This window comes from Acyrthosiphon pisum, chromosome A2 (genome assembly GCF_005508785.2).
Source record: "Acyrthosiphon pisum isolate AL4f chromosome A2, pea_aphid_22Mar2018_4r6ur, whole genome shotgun sequence".
NCBI classification, from domain to species: domain Eukaryota; kingdom Metazoa; phylum Arthropoda; class Insecta; order Hemiptera; family Aphididae; genus Acyrthosiphon; species Acyrthosiphon pisum.
In genome coordinates, this window is record NC_042495.1 from 75,254,229 (window position 1) to 75,278,009 (window position 23,781).

Consider the following 23,781-nt stretch of genomic DNA (forward strand, 5'->3'; position numbering starts at 1 on the left):
AAGCATTTTTTCACCAAAATGTCAAATAAATTTTGTATTCCATTATTGGGCCTCATAAAAAACTGATCCATGGGCCTTTTGTGTGCTAGACCGACACTGGCTACAATTTTATTTAACCATACCATTTAGTATTTTGTTAAAACTTAAAAATATAATACAATTATTAATGGATATTAATTAATAGAAGTTTTTATTTAAGTATTGATGTAAATTTAAAAAATATTCATTTAAGTTTCCATATTATTTTGATAGTTAAAAATGCTCAGGTGTGGAATAGCCTAATAAACCCCTGTTATCCTAAAGGCAAGCCTATGCTAAAAGATGTCTTTAAATAGAGGGTTTACTTTATAATAAAATAATATAGAAATAATGTTTCAATTTTATTTATTTTTAGATTTGTGATTTTATCAAGCCAAATAGCCAATGTAGAATTTTAGGTATTGTTCATCCATTATTTGAATTGGATTCTGATCCATTCTTCATTGAAAATCAATTGAAATCTATATCACACAAATTGTTTTCATCTATCGAGACTGCCAGTGATATTGTTTCGATATTACGCCATTGTTGTAAACCTAAAGAAGTTCTCATTGAATGTGCTGTTCAAACAGAAGATCTCACCAATCTTAAGATAAAATCGATGGTTCAGAGTTTAACTCAATTTTTAACTGATCATAACTATGAGCCTGCCATCATATATGGAGATGATGAAGAATTTGGTGAAGAATTAAAACAAATACCTAACCCTAAAAATGAACCTTTACAAATGATAGCTGATTTTTTGGAGGTTTTAAATACAATGGGTCCATATTGTGCAGATAAAGCTGCACTGACACTCCTATATATGGTAGAAAAATTAAAAGTTAAAACTCCGTATGAAAGGCACTATGTTTTGTTTTGCATTGTTTCTACAATGTTGATTCAAATAAGAGCAACGTTCGATAATATTTTTAATAATTATAGTAATATTGATAAAGTACTTAAATTTAGTTCTCCTCGTGTATTACGAATTATTAATACTCTCAAACAATTTAAACCAAAATCTTTTAAAGCAGATAATAACATTGTTGAAGTATGCAAAGAACAAAAAGAAAAAAAAGATAAATCCATAAAATCTAAATCAGTAAGACGTAATTGGAAATTAGCTAGGAGATATGGAACTCACAGAAAACAAGGGCGATCAAGAGACCCGTATGAAGAAACTATTTGTGCAATAATTCTTGTAAACAATAAAATGACGGCTTCTATTTTGTATTATTTATTTTTAGTGAGCATTTACATCTTATCAATAAAATTTATTTTAAATAAAGTAATTATCTAATCATTTTTATCTTCTTTAGGATTTGAAAAACAGTAATAAAGAAGATTTTGGCTGGATCCAACCTCAATACACAGTTGATAAAGAAGCTGACCCAATTACTGAACCTAAAGAATTTGAAATTGAACATAAAAAGCAAGAAGAAACTTTAAGAAGGTATAAATATTAAATAACATGTTTTTTTCAATAAACTATCTTTGTAATTGATGATTCAATATAAATATGAATTATTTCAGATTTCGGCAAAGAGAATGTAATGTACTTATTGGAACTAAAGTATTAGAAGCAGGAATTGATTTACCCCGGTGTAATTTAGTAATTAATTATAATATACCACTTTCATACAAATCATATCTAAGGTCTAAAAGTAGAGCAAAAACATTAGATGCTCATTATATTTTAATGTTTGATGAAGATGCTACTTCAAATATTTTATCTCGTCTTAAACTGTATAAGGACATTAACCAGGTAAGAATTGATTTTAAATAATATTTTTACATGAATAAACTATATTATCTAACCAAATCATAATTTAAAAAATGTTGAATTATTTTTTTCTAGATGTTATTAAGTCATTGCACTTTAAAAGATATTGACATGGAAAAAGAAACCTATGCTGACAGGTATAATTGGTTTGTTACACCATTCAAACCAGGAAAAAAGGAAGATTCAGCATTTGTGGATATGGCAACAGCCATAGGTCTTGTGAATAGGTTATTAATTTATATAATTAGTTATTTTACATTTTCCATAATATTTTATTAGTGTTTATAATTTATAACTTATACATATGTTATAATATTATGGTATTATACATGACTAAATAAACAGGCATAAAAAAAGAATAATATAAAATGGATAATGTAGATAATATAATATATATAATTATAGCCTACAATATTTTAGCGTTTATTCCAAGTCTGGGGAACATTTTATCACAATTTTATGTGCAGTGTTTTCAAGTTAACATGCCTGTTAATTTAGTCATGGTATCATATATGAAGACTAGAATAAGGACACCAAACTCCGCTTCTGATAATGTCCCAAAATGAGTCAGACGATTAAATGGCCACAAGTACACTAGGGTTGCTACTTTAACCCGTGTAGTATAGGGATCATTCGTGTTTTTGGAAATATATGCATTATTTTGAACCATGACCCTCATTAGATTTTATAGCTTGTACGATTACGCTATTATATATGTGCATAAGTGTATATTTCATAAACATGTTATTCTTAAAAACAAATTTGAGTGTAACGATACATATATCGGTATAAAACGATCGTTTATGAAAATATATTTGTGTGGTGTATGGAATAGTATCGGTCTAAGGCTTGCTGTGAAGAAAGATAATATATAGGTTTAAAATAACTAGATTAAGTGTTATTGGCTTGTGTAATTTAATTATTTACACAAAAATAAAAATAATATTTGAAATATTAACATATGCACATGTAAAAATGCGTAATCCTACAAGCTATAAAATCTAAATAGGTATGATTCAAAATAATGCATATATTTTCTGAAAAAACGCAAAAAACATGAATATTACATGGATTAAAGTAGCAACCCTAGCATTCGCAGTGCAGCCTGTGGCCGTTTAATCGTGCAATTAATTTTGGTACGTTTTTCATGCGGGCGGCCGTATGAGTTTGGTTTCCTTATTCTAGTCTTCATGGTATTATACATACATTACTGATCAACTCAAATGTTATTATGATTGCATTATATTTCCTAAAATGTCTATAAACGGTGTTAATATGTTATGACTTATATAAGATGATAATTCATTCACAAAACATTTAACTTAAATATTTAAAATATTGGTTTAAATAATTTATATATTTTTTGATACTTGTATGTTATCGTTCCACCACCGAGCTTATTCAATTTATCATCCTGTCACTGTGTTCACTGCCTTCATTTTTATACTATTACAAAACTTTCAAATAAAAGTAAATAATAATGATGAATTGGTTACAATTAGTAAAATCATAGTTAATAATTTAACTAATATCTTATAATTACACGTAAAAAAATAAGGCAATTTTATAAAGATCCTTAAATATTACACATTTTATTTACTTATGTGTTTTTTGCTGTAAAAATTGAATGCCACTAATGCTAGTATTAAATATTGCAAGAAATAGCATATTAAAATTAATTTTTAAAAATATTTTATAATGAGCTAATAATGTTTGAAAGATTAGGTACCTACTTTAAATTATACATACCTACAATATAACGACCAGTCGACATACTAACATGATTAAAATATAATAATATATTATAGGTACTCTTTACCCTTTTTCCATAAAGAAATCACATGCTAGACTATCCTAAACGTAAGATATCAGAAATACATAGAAATATCGATCATGACATTTTAGATTTTTGATTGGGTAAAGTTAAACTGCTGAAGTATAGTTGTCTGGTGGTGATGTTTGTGAAATATTAAACAAGTACCTATTATTTAAATGAGATTGGCGTCTTTTTAATGTTTTACATTTTTTTTAAAAAACAAATTCCTTAGCAAGCATGTACGAATGAAATAAAAATTGCTTTTTCACAGGAATCTATAAACTGTAAATTAAAAATATATATTCATACTTTAAATCAGTATTTTAATTATATCTTACACTGTTTTTAAGAGGTATCCTAAGAATAAATTTTTCTCACTCGGGGTGGTGCTTTGATTGAATAATAAAAACTATGGGTATTGGAGTGAAAAATGTATACGCCAATGCTCTTCAAATGATAAAAATATGTAATATTTGTGTCCATAATATATTTATTATTTTAGGTATTGTGCAAAATTACCTAGTGATACTTTTACCAAATTATCACCAATTTGGAAGACACAATCAGTAGTATATGAAAATCAACCAATGTTTGTTTGTAGTATTCGACTTCCAATTAATTCACCTATTAAACATGATATACATGTAAGTATTGTTTAAATATAATAGAGAACCAGCTTGGCTTATTGAGTAACCAAGAAAGTCTAAAATGCTTATTGAAAGTAGTCATGCAATGATAGACTTTGGGTTAAGTAACATACTTACTGGATGCTTGGGTGTGTTAAAGCATAGATGTGTCTTCGATCTAAATAATAGTATACTCTAATAGCTTATTAAGATAATTTTTAATATTATCAAAATAAAAAAGGTGGGCAAGTGGGTACCGCTCTTTTGTGTTTTAGGTATCATGTGGGGCACTGTAATAGATGTGTTAAATTTGATTTCAATGATATAAAATCATCATCTATGAAAAACCATTCTGAGCGAAGATGATCTGTTAGTCTATAAAATCATTATTCTCTAATACCCAATTTCGTACAAATTGGAACATAGAATATCTATTAATATAGGCGCAAATCGCAAGGGGCTAAGGGACTAAGCCCTCCCCCCTCCCCACCAAAAAATATACATTTTTTTTGGTTATGTGGGATCAAAGCCAGGAAGACTCACATTGATGTTAAAAATGTTAGCTCCCCAGAAATTTTAATGGATTTGCGCCTATACATATCTATTAAAAAAGATTGTGTTTATTCATATTTAGTTATAAAAATTAAACATTTTATAAATTTTTAACTACATAATAATTTGCAAATGTTTGTGATTTTTGATGAATTTTGTCACTAATAACTTAATTCTTTTTTTGGTGAATTATTAATGAAGATTGATTTAAGGCAACATTTTCATTCTCGGTTGATGTAATAAAATTATTTTAGTTTTATTTGATTTAATTCTTTTTTAACTTTTTTTGAAAGGGTCATCCAATGCCATGTGAAATTTTAGCAAAAAGAATAGCTGCATTAGAAGTGTGTAGACAACTTCATTCTCACGGTGAACTAGATGATACCCTTCAACCTATTACAAAAGAATCATTCCATGCATTGTTCAATGCTGATGAAGTACTACCAGACGCTGAAGATGCTTTAATACCTTGGGACACGGAAGAGCCTAGACCTGGAACAAATAAACGCCGTCAATACTACTACAAAAGAGTATAATTAATATTTTAAACATATAATATTGAATTGTGTTTTAAAGTAATTTCTAAGGAATTATATAATTGTTTTTAGATTGCTGAAGCCCTAAATGACTGTAGACCAGTTGAAAACAAGCCTTGTCATTTGTATGCTATATTATTAAATATGAATTGTCCTGTACCAGAAGAACAAAATACTAGAGGTCGAAGAATTCATCCACCTGAAGAATCCGTTCATGGGTTTGGGATACTTACAATAAAACACATTCCAAGTGTAAGTAAATATTTATAAATAAAAATATAATATGTTTCTACAATAAGTCCTTGTTTGGCATACAGGTTAGGTTCCTAAAAAACACAACATTAAGTGAAAAACGCTAAATGAGACTCTTTTTATACTTAATTGGAATTTTCTGTTCTTACAAATATATAACATAGTAAAATGTAATTAATAGTAATAATGATTTATAAGTAATACATTACATATGACAACTGTATGATGCAGGATAGGAAATGTATCGTTGAACAATTTTTTATTGTTTAAATGAAGAACCAATACGAGTACATATAACATATAACATAATTGCAGCCCCCAGAAACAAAATCCCTGTCCGGATGATACCAGGTGACAGTCTTGATAAAGGAATTAATATGCCTGGGTGGTGCTAGCGGCACTGCATACATTTATTTATTATAGATAGGTACGGTGTGTAAAAACTGGCAAATATAGATCACCCCGAGACCCAGCTTGGTCAAACTTAACCTAACCTTTGGAGAGGACCTTATTAAATATTTTAAATTTCAAGTGAGATATGAGCATTTTTTATTTGTGATATTTCTCATACCCATTTCTTACTTGAAAATTAAAATATTGAAAAAAATGTCTACGCTGAAGCATAGATATTGTTCTTACTTAAAATTTTTATAATAGCCAATAGGTTAATTCAATCCATTATCAAAATTAACAGCACACTATTGAAATTAGTGAACGAACATTTCCTATGTTATACGATGGTAAGACGGAGACAAGAAATGCGTGGGTAGTGTGCTTTAAGTGTGTATGCACAATTAAATTACATACAATCCAATATTAATGATGATGTTATTCTGAAACTGTAACATTGTTAAATGAGGACTATATATTTGAGTTATTAGTGTTATAAATTATAACTTGGATATCAAATTATTATTTAGATTCCGCCATTTCCAATATATACTCGATGTGGTGAAGTATATGTGAGTTTAAAGCCCATTAAAACAGATATGTTTTTAACGCAACATCAATTGGATAATATAGCCACATTTTTAAATTATACATTCACCAATGTACTACGTTTGCAGAAATGTCATGTGGCATTTGATCCAACTACTACTCACAATTGTTATTATATTGTGCCAACTCTTAGAGGTTGTATAAAATCAAACTATTGATGGTGATAAAATAAATAAAATGTTTTTGTTATATGATAGATGCAAGTGGATCAATAGATATTGATTGGAATTTCCTAGATAATATGCATAAATGTAGAGATAATAAACTAAGTATTATAACTAATGAAGATAGAATGAATTTTCAACCTGATATCGATGTATTAAAAGATGCTGTTGTTACACCTTGGTATAGAAATCAAGAACAACCCCAGGTATTGTCAAAAAAATTTGAATAATTTAATATTTATTTATCTTATTTTTCTGTTTAGTATTTCTATGTAGCAGAGATTTGTACTCATCTGAATCCAAAATCACCATTTCCTGGTTCTATAGAAAACTATAAAACATTTGAAGATTACTATTATCTAAAATATAGTTTAAAAATACAAAATCTTGAACAACCTCTTTTAGATGTAGATCATACTTCAGCAAGACTAAATTTTCTTACACCAAGGTTTGCTAGTATACATAAATTACAAAATCTTTTTTTTATATTGTTAACGTTTTCAGGTACATGAATCGTAAAGGTGTAATTTTACCTACAAGTAGTGATGCTACTAAAAGAGCTAAAAGAGATAATTTAAGTCAAAAACAAATTCTTGTTCCAGAACTTTGTAATGTACATTTATTTCCAGCGTCAATGTGGCGTAAAGCTGTTTCCTTACCATGTATACTGTATCGCATTAATGCTTTATTGTTAGCTGACGAAATTCGTACTATTGTTGCCAAGGATATTTCTTTAGGATCGGTTAACTTAAGTTTTGGTATAAGACCATAAAAATACTAAATATTTTCTTTGTACTAAATATTTTTCAAATTGTATAGATCACACATGGGAGCCTTTAGATTTCGGTTGGACCATGAAAGATGTATTAATAAAAAGAAAAGAACAAAAAGAAATTAGCATAATAAAAGTTGATGAACCAGTTGAAACTGTTAAACAATTTGTAGATGAAGAGATAAAAGAAGAAAAGATAGATAAATCAGATGACCCTAATTGGATGGACATTGGAACATGGTCTAATGATATGGCTGACTTTGCAATGAATAATATTGATAATACAACAAAAGTGAGGTATTCGTCTCCAACTAGTTGGATGGTTCAAAGCGATAATGAGTCAAGCACGTTCAGTGATATTGATTCAGATGATGGAATTCAAGTTAATGGCTTACACTCTAACGGTTTACGTATAGAATTTAGAAATACTTATTTAGCTGAAGCTGTGGATGAAAATGATTCTAAAACAAATAAATTATTTTTTTTCAAAAACAATGAAACTCCCCAATTGTGGACTTGGAATGATGATTGTCACTCTGTAACTGAATATAATTCTAATCAACAAGACGAACAAATAATAAATTTATTTTACAAAAAAGATGATGAAATTATTATAAATCGAGAAGTAAAAAGTAATTCCAATATTGACAGCTCATCTTTATTAAAATTACCATGGGAGTTAAATTCAAACACTGGTTATGGACTTTCAGACATCAGTGTTTTATCGAATAACACTCCATTTATACCTGAAGATAGTAAATATATTAAAAGTGAAATAAATATAAACTATAAAATAAATGATAGTGTCAATGAAGTACACGGTGTACAAACTGGAACATTTAGTTTCGATTTTCAGCCAGACTTGAACGATCATCCAGGACCAAGTCCTAGTGTCTTACTTCAAGCATTAACTATGTCAAATGCAAATGATGGAATTAATTTGGAACGTTTGGAAACAATAGGAGATTCATTTTTAAAATATGCCATTACCGCTTACTTATACTGTACCCATGATAATGTTCATGAAGGAAAACTGAGCCATCTCAGATCAAAACAAGTCAGTAATTTGAATTTATATCGTCTTGGTAAACTAAAAATGTTTGGCGAACGTATGATATCTACAAAATTTGAACCCCATGATAATTGGCTACCACCTTGTTATTTTGTCCCGCATAAATTAGAAAAAGCTCTTATTAATGCTAGTATACCAACAACATTGTGGAATATGATAACACTTCCCACATTTAAGGACCCTACAGATAAAGAAATTGAAGAAGTTATCCAACAGTTCAAAGTTGGCTTCTCAAATGAGGACATAGAAAATACCCCTTTATTTGTGCCTTACAACCTTGTTACTCAACATAGCATTCCTGATAAAAGTATTGCTGACTGCGTAGAAGCTTTAATTGGTATAGTAAATATAATTATTAATCATCAACTTTTTCCTAAAATGTTTTCTTTTATAGGTGCTTATTTGATATCTTGTGGTGCTCGTGGAGCCTTATTATTTATGTCTTGGCTAGGAATAAGAGTATTACCTACGCTAGATGATTCAAAATTAGGTTATCTGAAACCTCCATCTTCTCCACTTCTACGTAATGTTGACGATCCTGAAGGTGAATTAACAAAGTTAATGGATGGATTTGAATCTTTTGAGCAGCATTTAGGATACCATTTCCAAGATCGTAGTTATCTATTACAAGCTATGACTCATGCTTCTTATTACCCCAATCGTTTAACTGATTGTTACCAACGATTAGAGTTTCTGGGTGATGCAGTTTTGGGTAAATAAAAAAGAATATTAAAGTTGTTTTTAATTCTAAATTTAATTTAAAATTTTAGATTATTTAATTACACGACATTTATATGAAGACAAACGTCAACATTCACCTGGAGCTTTGACAGATCTTCGTTCAGCACTTGTCAATAATACAATTTTTGCATCCCTTGCTGTTAGAAATGGTTTTCATAAGTATTTCAAACATTTATCTCCTGGTTTGTCTGATGTTGTTTGTAGATTTGTAACCATACAAGAAGAGAATGGTCATACTATTGATGAAGAGGTACCTAATTTTTATTGAAACATATTTATTTAATATATATACTTATTTTCAATTATTTTTTTTATTGTGATGCATATTTATGGGTAAAAGTTGTGCTTCAAAAAGGCTATGACTTCTGTAGATATATAGATTTATCGATTATGATATGTCTTTAAAGAAATATTTTAATTTTTAAATTGCACACATTTTAGATTCTGAGCGGAGCGATGAATGTATTGATTTTACAATGATGTGTGTTTTTTTTTGTGTCTGTGTACACAATAAGTAGTCGAAATAATGCTTTGATTTTCAACTTCAGTATCTTGTTTGATGGAAAAGTGAATCTAGTTAGTGCTTTTGGGAGGTAAAAATTTAAAATTCCCTTTAGTTTTTAAAATTACAAGGAAAACAAAAAAAATAAAATAAGGAAAAACAGGAATTTTTGAGCAAAACCGGTTTTCGTTTTTGATGTAATCCTAAGAAAAATGACCGTAGATACATGCAATTTTCACTGAATGTTTATACTAGCATTTTCTATACACCTTACAATTTTCAAGATATTTTTACGCTGTGTACGGTCATTTTAAGTTTTCAAAATTTTTTTTTTATTTTTTTTCTATAAATGTCAATAAAATGTTTAACCTAGGGTTAAAAAACTTGAAAATTTAATACAATGTTCCTAATATATTATTACAATGGCAGTTGAAAAATATTAAAAATAAAGTCACAATTTTTTTTATTGTGATATATCATTGAATTCAAATTTAACACCATCCATTAGTTACCGATTTGTAACATACTGTACAGCAAAGCAACACCCACTTACTCATTTAAAAAAAAATAGTATTTGTAGTTTAAGTAATAAGACCAACATTTAAATACAATGTTAATAATATTATATTCAATCGTTTTCAAAATCAGTTATTATAAATACTAAATCTCCACTCAAAATCATTTTTTGTAATTGCAATGATTTGTCATTAATCTTTAATAATATAATGCTAGATTAATTTTGAGACAGTGCTAGTAATGGAGTTCCCAACATCTCTATATAATATCTAAACTTTTAAACAATTTTTAGTTTTATTTCTTGGGAGAAGATGATTGTGAAGAAGCTGAAGATGTTGAGGTGCCTAAAGCCCTTGGTGATGTTTTTGAATCGGTTGCAGGAGCAATTTATTTGGATAGTAATATGTCATTAGATACAGTGTGGAAAGTTTATCATAAAATAATGGAAAATGAAATGGGTAAGATTACATATAATCAATGAAGTAATATTGTTTGTTTATAAACTAATTTCTTTATTTGTTTACTAGCAATTTGAATGTTTTAGTATTTTTTAAATAATTTGTATACACTACATTAGTATAGTTGAAAAAAAACTAGTATTTAATTAATAAATATTAAAAAAGTATATAGAATAATACAAAAGAAATACTTAAATATTTAAAGACTGTTTCTCGAAGTGAAGCATGTAAGTTATATATTATCTCAAAACTACTAAAAATCTGAGTATATAATCGATAATACCAACACAATCACTATTCTTAAAAGAGAGTTGCAAATATGTTATTACTATTAGTATATATTATTATGTAACAAGTATTGAATATTGATGAATATGTACTTTAAACAGGCCTTAAGTAATGAATATATAAAAATTACCTACCATATTATTAGTTTTAAACGTATTAGTTATGGAATCGATTATTATAATAAGCAGGAATCGAAACCGTTTCAAATTTTAACGGTTACGGTTTCGGTTTTTGAGAACGGTTTTCTACATTTTATGGTTTTAGTTTAGGTTCTAAGATCGGTTTTTGAAAATTTTTTTTTAATTTACCTAATAACTGCAGATCCGATTTTTACTATCTATTTAAAATTAAGGGCTGAGCTTAAATTCCTAAAATATGTCGTGATATTTATTGTATTACATATTTTTACTTCTATAAATAACTACTTGTAATATATTTATGTTATAGAACAATTTAGTAAAAACGTACCAAAATCTCCTATCAGAGAGCTTCTAGAATTAGAACCAGAAACTGCTAAATTTAGGTGAGTAACACTTAAAAAATATTATTAAAAAATTGTTTTTTGATAGGAACACTGAACAGTGACAGGTTTTCTGCATATAACGTGCATATTATATGTCATTTAAACCATATTTTTCATTCACAATATAATACAGTGTGATGGCGATAAGTGGAAACACTCAAAACTATCTGCAGGCTTCATATATTTAAATTCTGCTTTTTTGGCTAACTAATAAACATTATTTTACACATTTTCAAATAATTAGACTATTTTTGTTGCAGTTAATTTTACGCATGCGCGCAGTAATTTTTTTTTTAAACAGCATGACCTATTTTTGATTACAAATTATTTTATTATTAATAATAATCGAGTTATAGTAATCTGATTTTATGATAATATGTGTATGGTTGTATTTTTATTTTACGTATTTATTATTATTCAATACGTATTTTATAATCTGTTATACCCATGCAAATAACATAAAATCCGATTACTATAACTTCAAAGAAATTCAACCACTAAATTTCATTAAAAAATACAAAAAAAAAAAAATAATAATTTGTAATAAAAATTAGGTCATGCTATCTAAAAAAAAATTATTGTGCGCATGCGCAAAATTAACTGTCACAAAAATAGTCTAATTATTTAAAAATGTGTATAATAATGTTTATTAATTAGCCAAAAAAGCAGGATTGAAATATATGAAGCCTTAACGTAGTTATTGAGTGTTTCCACTTATCGTGATCACACTGTATATGTGTGTTGTAACCTTGGTTTAACTAGATATCCTTTTTCAGTAGGCTTTAATTTTGTTAGCATGAGAGTAGACAATTTTTTTGTCTCCGCATACATTACATTTTCTATATTTAATACTTATGTACAATTGCATCGGAGAGGTTTTAAGGTTTTTTTGTATTTAGTTGAATTTTTTTTTCTATCAACTATACTTTAAATTCAGAAGTATAGATGTTATGGAATAATTATTGTTACTTATTTGTAAAATTTTATGATGACGTAAATTAGGGTCAAACAGCATTTGACCTAAAGTTATTTTGGAGACATGATAATTGTGGCATTAAAAAAAGTTTTTGTCTGTAGTAGAGTATATGTATATAACCTAATACACATAAAATGTATTAAGTTCATAGGATATTTAATATTATTAAGCTGGTTTTTTTCCCATTATTTCTAGTAAACCTGAAAAGCTGGCAGATGGTCGACGAGTCCGGGTTGTAGTTGAAATATTTGGCAAAGGAGAATTTAAAGGTATTGGTCGTAATTACAGAATCGCTAAATGCACAGCAGCCAAATGTGCCTTAAAGCATCTAAAGAAAAAGATAAAGAAATAGATTGTAGTCTATATACTTTACATTATACAGTATTAATTGAGGAAACAAGTATATTAGGTGATGTCTGTGAAAGTATGAAATGTATTTTAGATTTAATAAGTTACTACATTCAATTATTGATTATTTTGATATTTATATAAATTATTTTAATTGTATTTGAAATACTTTAATTTTTATTCAATAAAAGTATTCATCTTTTGTATAAAAATATAAAATGTTTATAATCTGTTTTCCTCTTATTGTTTAATATTTTAGATTTTGAGCATAGTGATAAATGTATTTAATTTGCAATGATGTTAGTTTTTTTTTGTGTGTGTTTAAAGACACATTTTCTAGAAGAAAAAATGTTTTGATGGATGCAAGTTGGTACTTTTGAGAGGTCAAAAAAAAGTTCTCAGTATTTTTTAAAATAATCGGGAATAACCAAAAATGAATATAAACGTTAGTTAAAATTTAAATATCATTTATAAAATAGTTATTTGATAACCTTAGTTACCGAAAATAAATTCTTTAATTTTTTTCTGTAAAAGATAAAAAAAAAAATACCATAGAATGCTACTTGATATTTTTCCTTTTCAAGGAAAACCTATGAATCATAATATGTTTTTGTTAATAAGTAACTATGATAACAAAAACTTCGCAAAAAATTGGTTAAGAACAAAAAACGTGTATCCAGCCCATAAAAATATATATGTTAAAAATATATAATGAATTATACTTGGTAATATAGGCTGACAAACCGTCATAAGCAAAGAATCATTTTTCGTATGCAATGATTTATCATTGAATTCAAATTTAACATATACATTACAGCGACTTACGTTAGGTACATTACAGTATTTAATGACAAGGTAAAGTCGATGCCTACTTTATAGTAGAGTGTATACCTACTTTCTCCCTTTTTAAAAAATATATTAAAAGTGAAAGTTAACATTGAAAAATAATGGGTGTGCATTTACTTGGATTGTAATAAATTATTTATTGCTTAATATGTTTATAATTTGTTTTTATTAAACTTTTAGTTTGTTACCATTAAGCTGACTGAGTAATCAAGATCTTATTAGTTAATTTTAATACATTACTTCCTTTAGTATTTAGTTATCACTCAGCTCAGTTGTGTAATTAAATTTACAATATTACAAGGAATAATATATTAAGGAAGGAGACAATTATGAGTTATATTAGTTAAGTTAGGTTTAGTATGACGATTTGTCAGTGTGGAAATTTTATATTACATTTATATTATAATTACAGTAGAATCCGCTTATTACATGGCCATTTTTTACAATATTCTGTATACGATTCCCAGCCATGTACTTGGTTGGTTTTAAAACTCACGTGCAGTATAATTTTTTCATCTGGTTATAACAAAGTTTCAGATTTAACGATCTGATTCTCTAGGTCCCTTGAAGATCTTTATAAGCAGAATCTACTGTACTTATTATTAATATGGTAGCCGCCAGCTGGTAAGTTGAACTAATATTATAAAATTACAACAAAATAACTGAAATTGTTATTCTTGGTTACATGATATATAACTTCCTCCAAATTTGAATATAAAATAACTTAGGCTCTATAATATGTCTTATACAGTGTGATTCCTTTTAAAGGTAACACTAAATAATTCGGTCCAGTGACATTGGATTAATATGCAGTTTTCGGGAGGGGATAGGGAATACATAAATACACATTTCTTGATGAATTTTACATTTTTTGATCTTTCCGTGTGCGCATGCGCAATACAACTTGCATTTTTTTAAATGGCAACTGGTGTTTTGAATACCAAATTCGGATAGACCGAATTTTTTTAAGTCGATTTGGTCCTTTTTACCATACCTCTAAAATCAAAATTGACTAAATGGCAATGAGTCAAAGTTTCGATTAAAATTATTGAATTTTTCAACAATCATACTAGAATTTTATGAATTATTATGAAATTTTAAGTATTTTTTTTGTATCTGTAGATTTGCAGATATTATTAAATTATTTAAATTTAATTTTTAAAAAAATAATTAAAATTTCATAATAATTCATAAAATTCTAGTATGATTGTTGAAAAATTCAATAATTTTAATCGAAACTTTGACTCATTGCCATTTAGTCAATTTTGATTTTAGAGGTATAACCGGCCACCACAGTTGGGTAGGGTACAGTATAAGCTGTTATTGAGTCCCAATTTGCAGGAGTGGTATGGTAAAATTAACATTTAGAATAAATGTTAAGATACCTAATGCAATAATATAGAAAGTAATTTAGATGTAGAACAAGTCTTATACCAAGCTTATATATTATAATATTGTGTAATACATTTTACATAATTTTATATAGTATTACCTAATAAAATTTAATGAAATTAAACCTTTCAATCTAACCTTTCAACTTCTATAAATTATTTTTTTGAGCATAATAATTTCAACATAATATTACAAAAATAGAAGTTGTTATACCTGTAGTTTGATGAGAGCTGGTTTTAATTTCTGATTACTCTACTATCAATATGAATGAGTACTACAAGTCAAGGTGTATCAATACACGTCCTTGCTACAAGTATTTAATCAACATTTTGTATAATATACCACAACTGTACCTGGTAGTTCATTGATTATGAAAGTAGTCAAATTAAAAACAAGTATTATTTATTTTAGAAATTAGCTTATTGCATTTTCTGCCAGGGTTACATGATATTATTATTATTTAAGAATAAAAAAAAAATTGTAATCTTTTAAAAAGTAACATTTATATTATAGACTTTACAGATAAATCATTAACACAGTACAAAAATATTTTAATAAGTAATTTAAAATTTTAAGTACAATATTATTAGTACTAACAAATATTTAATATATGTGTATATGTTTTTATATTTAAATAAAAACTAAAATGTATAAAATATATTATAGAATTAAAAAAATAATTAGAAAAATTTCTTTACATAATTTTGGAAATTTAACTATACAAAAAGTCATACAAATTAAGTATTAATAGGGATAATATCAACATATTAGAAATTTATCGCAATATTATGATTATTATTAATAATAATATTAGAACTTTATAACTTATATAAGTATACAACTTAAAACAAATTATAAACATTGGGCCATTTTTGTATAATAACTAGTAAAATTATCGAAAAGAAAATTTGAGTTAAATAAACTTAGAAAACTGATACGTATTCGTTAAAATCAATCATAAAATATATTTAACCAGGAACCCACTTAGGGTATGAATAAAACAAACATTTAATTTACATTAGAACTATTGTTCTTAGATATTTCTTCGGCAGATTTTAATTCTAGTAAAGAATTGAAAATCCTACCATCAACCAAGTGCTTAAGACCTTCACCAGCATAAGATAATAGAGGAGAAATCTCACATTCAATGTCATCGGTTGTAAATTGACCTCCAGATTTTTCAACATATTTTCTATGAAGTGAAAAGACATCTAAGCGTGCAGTTTTAGGGTTATCTTTACCATTAGGCACATCTGCATTTTTCAAAGCGCTAAATTCTTCGTCTCTTTCTACTTCCCAAACAGCAAGACGATTACAAAATTCAAATACATCAAATATAAATTTCTCCATTTTGATGCCATTTGGTTCTTCTGGTTTGCATGCGATACCATCATCATTCACAAAAGATATTTTTTTTTTAGCCACATGCAGTTTTAATTTACTATTATATTTATGTGCAACACTGTTTAAAAAATCAGTTGTAAAAAAATGGTTGCAAATATTACCAGCACTAAAGGTTAAACGACCATCAGGATTTCTTTTTTCAGCTGTATTTTCAGTGATTTCACTATATTCAACAACTTGAAATTTTCCATCAACTTCACATACAACACCTAGTGGCTCAGAAGGATATGCTTTTTCAACAACTTTTGCCCCACATTCAGCATTCTTTGTTATGCAGTACCCAATAAATATTGGATCTGCTACTTTAACTAATATATTATCTACACTATGAGCATGGAGGTATTGAACACCTAGCCTTTTAATCTCATCCAAAACATTACGATCACGTAAAGCTTTATATATACCACCATTACCATCTGGAGATTTAGATATTTTATTTATACCTTCCATAACGATTTTCCCATCAAATGTAAATGCTGGTAACATATATTGTTCAAAAAATATAATTTTTTTTTCATCTAGGCCGAAATAATTATTTTCCTTGAAGTATTTACGAGTGGGTTCCATAGTATGTTCACTAGTCATTATAAACCAAGGTAAACCTTTACTGCTTCCAAAATCTTTATTTGCTAGCCTAATCAGGCAGCGAATACGTTCCCCTTGTATACGGTATAATGATTTATGAGAAGGTAAACCGATGTCATACATACCTTTAGGGTAGTTAGCTCCAAGCCTTGTACCTTGCCCTCCAGCCATTAATAAGACTCCAACTTTACCTTGAGATATCTGCTCAAGTCCAATTTGCTCATATTTAATCAAAAGTTCTTTTGGGCTACGGTTCACAGCACCGTATAGTTCAGCGGGTATAGGATTCATTCTATTGTCCAACTTTTGATGATTGGCATTCATAGTTTCTACAGTTTTTTTAAACATTCCAACAACTTCAGGAATGTTCAGTTCACAAATATCTTCCAACAGAAATTTTTTTTCTTTTTCAGTGAGTCTATTCCAAAATTTAATAATATGTTCTTGATCATATTTTTTAAGCAATGCAGTTATAGATTCAAAGTCAGACATTATTAACAATAGTTGAAACTGTCGTATGAAATAACTTATAAAAAAAGACCTATATAATGCAGAAAACTTAAGAAAATGTACAAATGTACAGTATCTAACAACTAAATACAAACTAGCAGCTACAAAGCAACTGCCTGAGTGCCAACTGCCAAGTGTACAGAGGCGAGTGGCCACTGCAGCTGAGTAGCCTGCAGCATTGTAAGACACGTTGAGCTTAAATCTTCCACTTTTCACTTTCTAATTTTCTATAATAATGTTATGGCGGTTAACTATGACTGATAAAAACTTAATCAAAGAGATTTGATCAATCGAATAATATGATCTATATTATTCGATTGATCAAATCTTAGATCATATGACGTATATGATCTAAGATTCAAATTATAGGTCTATCCATAGATCTTAATTTAGTCAGGAATCATGATTATAGTCATGAATGACGTAGGTATAATAAGATATTATTATTTAGTATTATCATAGAACAATAGCTAATATTATCTTACCCACAGAATCTGTATATATCTGATATATTATACCACGATCAAGGTGTATCAATACACCTTGGTTCTATGGTCCTATCACATTAATCTATTCTGTGATAATACTATCTTTTTATTTGATAATTTCAGTTTTTCATCAGTTATTATTAGTTCATCCCACAATTTAAGATATATTTTGAAATGTTTATGGTTCATGCTAATACAATTAATTTTAAAATCAATGCTAATACCTTAATTATCGGTATAGAAAGTTAAAACATATTATTATTAGACATAACCAGCTATTAACAACTTGTTATTAACATTGTGAGTTCGTGCGTTAGTGAAGCCTCCAAAGATGGAACAAAAATCAGATCAAACTATTGAGTTAGAAACCGAAGTTATTTTAAGAGTTCCATCGGTAATATTTATTCGAAATTGTATCTATTAATTATGTTCATGTTTATCAATATCAGCCAGTCATTATTTGAAATAAATAAGTTAAGTGATTAAAAAAAATGTTCCTTTACATAACAATATTAATTAAATAGTACTTTTAATCTATGCTAGACTACAATATAATATTTTGTTATAAAAGTTATGGTGATTATACATTTTCATTCACATTTTGTGGTTTAGGAAGCTGCTGCTACGTTAAGAGAGTTAATAAAAAAAGATGCCAAAGAACAAATAAGTATAAAATTAGAGAATGATATTCGCAAAGGTGAAGTAATCATCGGCAATCATCATCTATTTGCAAAGGTTTATTTATTTACTTAATATAATAATTAATATGTGAAAACATTTATTTTATTATTATATATGTTGATTGGCAAAACCATTTCAAGTGGTTTAATCCATTTATCACATATATTTTATATTTATAATATATTTCCGTTTATTGTGTTGTATAATTTTTTTTTTTGCCTGTAAAGGTTGTTGATTTGCCAACTATCATTGAAGGACAAAAAACAATTGACAACAAGACCGTGTATAAAACTGCAGATATATGTCAGGTAAAAATAATAATATACCTTCTAAATTATACAAAACTTTTAAGTGCATATTAACTTTGAGGATGGAATATGTATTTGTGTGTTTATGTGTTCCACTTAATTTTTTTAATATATCTCCAAGAACTTACTGGAATGTTTTATTAAAAACAGTTGCAATGTTATATATTGATATATCATCATGTTAATGATGGTAATCAGTCAAAATATCCTAATTTAAAAATTAAAAAAAACATTTTTATAAATAACCACAAACATTTTTAGATGTCGTTATTGTCAAATAATATAAAATAAAATATATAGTTAAAATATTAAATAACACAATTCCGTTGATTACTCTATTTCTAATACCATATATATATTGTATTACTAATAATAGCATTTTAAAATTCAGAATATCTACTGCATCATTATATTCCTCAAAAATATGTTTTAATTAACACAGTTTGTGCTGTGCAATTTTTGCTTCATCAGGTGTGTATTTTGACTTAGATTCCTTAATGATACTTCTCAGTAATCAGTTTACAGCATACACTAAATTCAACAATTATGATATTGACAAATTATGCTTTGGATTTTTTTATTAGTAATATCTACATCGTGATTGTAATCAACGATGTTGATTTTATATTTAATTGTTTCTTATATTGCACTTTATTTCAGTCTTCTGTGTCTTTTTAGTACTTTCCCCACAAATGATTATAACAAATATTGTTATCCATCAGTTGCGTAGGATACATTTTAATTTATTGGATTAATGTAGCAACTCCCTAATCAATGTTTTAAACAAGTTTGAAAGGCTACACTTAGAAAAAAAGTTGTAATAAGTTATTTTTCTAAGTATTATATTTCTAAGTATATTATTAAAATTTCTCTACTATAATCATGTTAAATACAAATTTTAAGTTTAGTTAATATATCTATAGTTAATAAATATGGGTTATTGTAATTTAAAATGTAATATTTAGTACTCTGTTTGAGATTTAAGTTATTTGCCTATTACCTAGAAATCATTTTATGATACATTTTCTTTATGTTTATCTAAGATGATTATTTTCTCAGATGATTATATGCAAAGAAAATGAAGAATTTTTACTGTCTGATGAAGATGAGAAAGCAAAAGTTTTTAAAAAAAAAGAACCTAACAAAGTTGATAAAAAATATTTGTGGCCACATGGTGTAACACCACCATTAAAAAATGTACGAAAACGAAGATTTCGTAAAACACTTAGAAAAAAATATGTTGAAGCTCCAGAAATTGAAAAAGAGGTTTTGCTAAATTAATTTTTATTGAAAAGTTGTTTTATATATTGTCTAATATTATATTGTCTTAGGTTAAATATCTTTTAAAAAGTGATAGTGAAGCCCTAAGTGTAAAATGGGAAGTAGTATCCGAAACAGAGGTTCAAAACAATAGAAAAATTAAAGAAGAACCTTTTATGCAAGGTGAAATGCATAATGATCTAAAGCAAGACATTGGTATTGTTTATAGTTTTCATAATTTTTAATTTACAATTTTACTCGTTGAATACAATATTCTCGGGGTAGTCAATTCATTTACTTTATTTGTTAACTTCATGTTACTGTTAATTTATATTTTTTTCTATTAGCTGAAAGAGATATTTTTGGTGAAGCTCTTAGTGATTCAGATGAAGAAGCTGGGAACATAAATATAATGGATATGGATGAAGATATGAGTAATGACGATAGTCGTTTCTCTGATACTAATTCATTAATGGTAAATTTTAATTAAATTATCATTAACACTGGTGATTGGAGAAGTTTTTTTACTGTATAGTAGGTTTTGGTGTACTTGGTCATTGAGTTAGTCACCGTAGTGCATGTAATAAATTTGAATTCAATGATAATTCATTACATATGAAAAACAATACTGAGTAGAGTCTGTATGTTACTATACTCTATTGACATTAAGAAGATGCCACACCCACATGTGTTGTCTCCGTCTTACAATCTTACAGATGTACATCATAGAAAAAACTCTAGCGTGGGAAACTGAGAAGGCTTCAGTCGTAACTAAGAACCAACATTTTTACCACAATAAAAGGAAAATCATGGCTGTGCAATATTGTTTTTTTTTTTTTATATATCAGAACTTCAAAAAAAGTTATTAAAGTTTGAAAAACAAAAACAATAATGGATTTTGAAACAATAAGAATTTTTTTCGTATAAGTGATATCAAAATAAAAATGATATTGCACATCCAAAGTTCTCCTTTTTATGTGGTGAAAATTTTGTTTCTTAGTTATTTCTTAGAAACTGTAGCATTATTGGTTCTTTCCCGTGCAAAACAGTTTGTTATGCTGTACATTTGAAAAATGGCAACAACACATGCGAGTGTAGCATCCTATTAAGGGCAACACAAATTCCCTCCCATCACCACCCTGAATCAATCATTTGTGTGGTTATGTCACGTCCCTGTGAACAAACCAGCCGCCGTGGTTCATTCTTTATGTGAATGGAGTATATTTAACCCTTATTTCTACCCATATTTTATATTTATAGTAGTAATTTATTTTTCTATAAGTAGTATGGCATGTTGATAAAATTTTTCCAAAAACCTTGTATATAATATTATATTATTAAATCATATATTAATGCCATGAACTTAAAAGCCTATACTAATGTACTGTAGAATGGTGTGAATAGGTTTGTGGTATAATTATTTTAAAATTAGTCTATAATATTTTTAAAATTGCATTGTGTATAGAAATAATAATATAGGTATTTAATGGTAAAAAGTTTCAATTCTCAATGATAAATATTTTTTGGATTACTACTTAATAACTAACACAATTGGTAGAGGATTAAATGTTATTTTTCATTTAATATCCAAATGTAATCAAGTGTTTTCAACATATTTAACTGCTATAAGATAAATTTTTGAGGGACCTTGTATAAACGTTTTGACCAAGCTTAAAATTTTTATCAGCATACATTGTAAATATAACAGAAAAAAAACAATTTCAAACATCTATAAATAATACAAAAAGTAGCAGAATTACAGTATAATTTCTAAATTTTATTATAATTATTTGGTAGAGTACTAGTGATTTTTATTCTAAACCCTTATCAACTAGATCCAATTTTATAACGAAAATTACTCACAAAGTTGATGGCTACCATTTTTATTGTTTAAAAAAGAGTAAACACACATAAAGTTAAACAAATTATTGTAAACCAATATATTATCGTTTCGCTTAGTCTAAAATATATTTCCTATTTTAGGAAGAAAAACCTTCGATCTCTGGATCCCAAAAGCTCGTTACAGAGTTTACTAAAGAAATGTTTATTTCTGATGATAATTCCCATCATGGAATAAAAAAAGAAGATGGAATAGATTCCACATTTGATGAAAGTATGGGTTATAGAGATGATATAGGTGAGGATCTTAAGTCTGAATTAGAACTTAGTGATGAAAGTAAACCTGGTGATACACCTGTTTTATCAACATTGGTTCCATTAGAAGCTGGAAATGTGTCTGCTGGTAAGTTATTAAAAAAATATAACTGATCCCAAATATATATATATATTGGTATATATATTATAATTATCAAACTGAATTTATTTTAGACGACATAAAACATAAAATTGATCAGTTGCATCAAGAAATTGAAGAACTTAAAGAACGTAAAAGACAACAAGATTTGGAAATTGCAAATATTGAAAATATAAATTTAAGAGAACGTTTTATTAGTATATCTAATAATTTACTTACTGAGCAACTAGAAAAAGAACAACAGGTATACTATATTTTTTCTCAGAATATTAGTTTGATTATAATAGTACGTTTGAAGTCTAATATTTTAATTTTTATGAACTTACTAATCTATTGTTTTGACTAATTTGTTATAGATTCAAGAACTTCAATCATTTCTGCTTTAATTTTGTAAAATAATTTTAATTTTGACTATGGGCAATAATTTTACTATTGTAATATTATTTATTTTTAGAAGGGTCTTTAATGTTATAATTTAATTATAAATAACCATTTTTAAATCTTGATAAAATCTGTTTATATTCTTATTTCATGAAGTTCTATTATTGAATAGCTTCTTCAATCAAGCCAACCATGATCTATTATGTATCCCTCCATTATGCTTATTGTAAATATATTTTATACATATTGTACAAATTAAATACATATGACAATGATTAATATTGATATTTTGTTCATCCTCAATAAATTAAACTTTTTATAAATAAACACTCGGAAATTTAATTTTTTTTTATACTTATATAAATGTTATCAATAATTAAATTATTTATGAGTTCAAATTTACTAATGGCACAGCAGTTGAAGAAATGACCAATAAAAAAAATTAATTTCTGTATTTTTTATACTTTAGTAATATCACAGTAGAGGTTTTAAGGGGAGGGGGGCTAAAACAGGCAATATTGGTACTTACTATGGATATATTATGTATTATTATATATGTAATTTAAAACCTGCAGGGCTGTATCATTTTACACATTGGGTTCCTTTAAGTTTAAATTTAAGTGTAAATGTGTCCACTGTATTGTTTAACACATACTGTAATTCAAAAAATAAATTACTCATGCCCATATGCATAGTCAATTTATGCGTCACATAAAATGACTATTAT

General features: G+C 27.2%; 3 protein-coding genes across 4 annotated transcripts in view; 2 read left to right on the forward strand and 1 right to left on the reverse strand.

The window, feature by feature from the left end:
* Positions 1-13,157, forward strand: part of LOC100164259 (endoribonuclease Dcr-1) — a 65,256-nt gene extending 52,099 nt beyond the window's left edge. Inside the window, exons 5-21 of one of the 2 annotated variants that reach the window (XM_029490887.1) lie at positions 395-1,267; positions 1,341-1,474; positions 1,555-1,786; positions 1,880-2,031; positions 4,123-4,264; positions 5,092-5,328; positions 5,407-5,586; positions 6,507-6,720; positions 6,783-6,955; positions 7,013-7,197; positions 7,254-7,507; positions 7,569-8,930; positions 8,988-9,305; positions 9,364-9,584; positions 10,645-10,810; positions 11,546-11,621; positions 12,793-13,157. In XM_029490887.1, coding sequence (XP_029346747.1) covers positions 395-1,267; positions 1,341-1,474; positions 1,555-1,786; positions 1,880-2,031; positions 4,123-4,264; positions 5,092-5,328; positions 5,407-5,586; positions 6,507-6,720; positions 6,783-6,955; positions 7,013-7,197; positions 7,254-7,507; positions 7,569-8,930; positions 8,988-9,305; positions 9,364-9,584; positions 10,645-10,810; positions 11,546-11,621; positions 12,793-12,949 — 5,076 coding nt within the window. In that variant the 3' untranslated portion in view covers positions 12,950-13,157. Of the gene's footprint in view, positions 1-394; positions 1,268-1,340; positions 1,475-1,554; positions 1,787-1,879; positions 2,032-4,122; positions 4,265-5,091; positions 5,329-5,406; positions 5,587-6,506; positions 6,721-6,782; positions 6,956-7,012; positions 7,198-7,253; positions 7,508-7,568; positions 8,931-8,987; positions 9,306-9,363; positions 9,585-9,775; positions 9,823-10,644; positions 10,811-11,545; positions 11,622-12,792 lie in introns of those variants that run through there. The other variant, XM_029490888.1, reaches the window with a different exon arrangement.
* A 2,411-nt stretch (positions 13,158-15,568) lies between these two features.
* On the reverse strand, positions 15,569-18,119 carry LOC100163539 (UDP-N-acetylhexosamine pyrophosphorylase). Its single transcript, XM_001944645.4, has one exon. It carries the CDS (start codon positions 17,662-17,664, stop codon positions 16,192-16,194), a length of 1,473 nt encoding a protein of 490 aa, XP_001944680.1. The 5' UTR covers positions 17,665-18,119; the 3' UTR covers positions 15,569-16,191.
* Positions 18,120-18,287: 168 nt separating this feature from the next.
* LOC100162191 (transcription initiation factor TFIID subunit 7) lies at positions 18,288-23,381 on the forward strand. Its single transcript, XM_001944329.4, has 9 exons — positions 18,288-18,564; positions 18,783-18,905; positions 19,079-19,159; positions 20,219-20,425; positions 20,491-20,635; positions 20,767-20,894; positions 22,403-22,661; positions 22,748-22,917; positions 23,030-23,381. The coding sequence occupies exons 1-9, from the start codon at positions 18,502-18,504 to the stop codon at positions 23,057-23,059; spliced, it is 1,206 nt and encodes a 401-aa protein (XP_001944364.1). The 5' UTR covers positions 18,288-18,501; the 3' UTR covers positions 23,060-23,381.
* Positions 23,382-23,781: the final 400 nt, after the last annotated feature.

What these genes read in the sequence shown, in the direction of transcription:
- LOC100163539 (XM_001944645.4), bottom strand. Translation starts at nt 17,664, where the DNA reads ATGTCTGACTTTGAATCTATAACTGCATTGCTTAAAAAATATGATCAA.
- LOC100162191 (XM_001944329.4), top strand. Translation starts at nt 18,502, where the DNA reads ATGGAACAAAAATCAGATCAAACTATTGAGTTAGAAACCGAAGTTATT. An exon ending in TTATTTTAAGAGTTCCATCG is followed by an intron (nt 18,565 to 18,782) that starts GTAATATTTATT and finishes TTTGTGGTTTAG; the next exon opens with GAAGCTGCTGCTACGTTAAG. An exon ending in TGATCTAAAGCAAGACATTG is followed by an intron (nt 20,636 to 20,766) that starts GTATTGTTTATA and finishes TTTTTCTATTAG; the next exon opens with CTGAAAGAGATATTTTTGGT.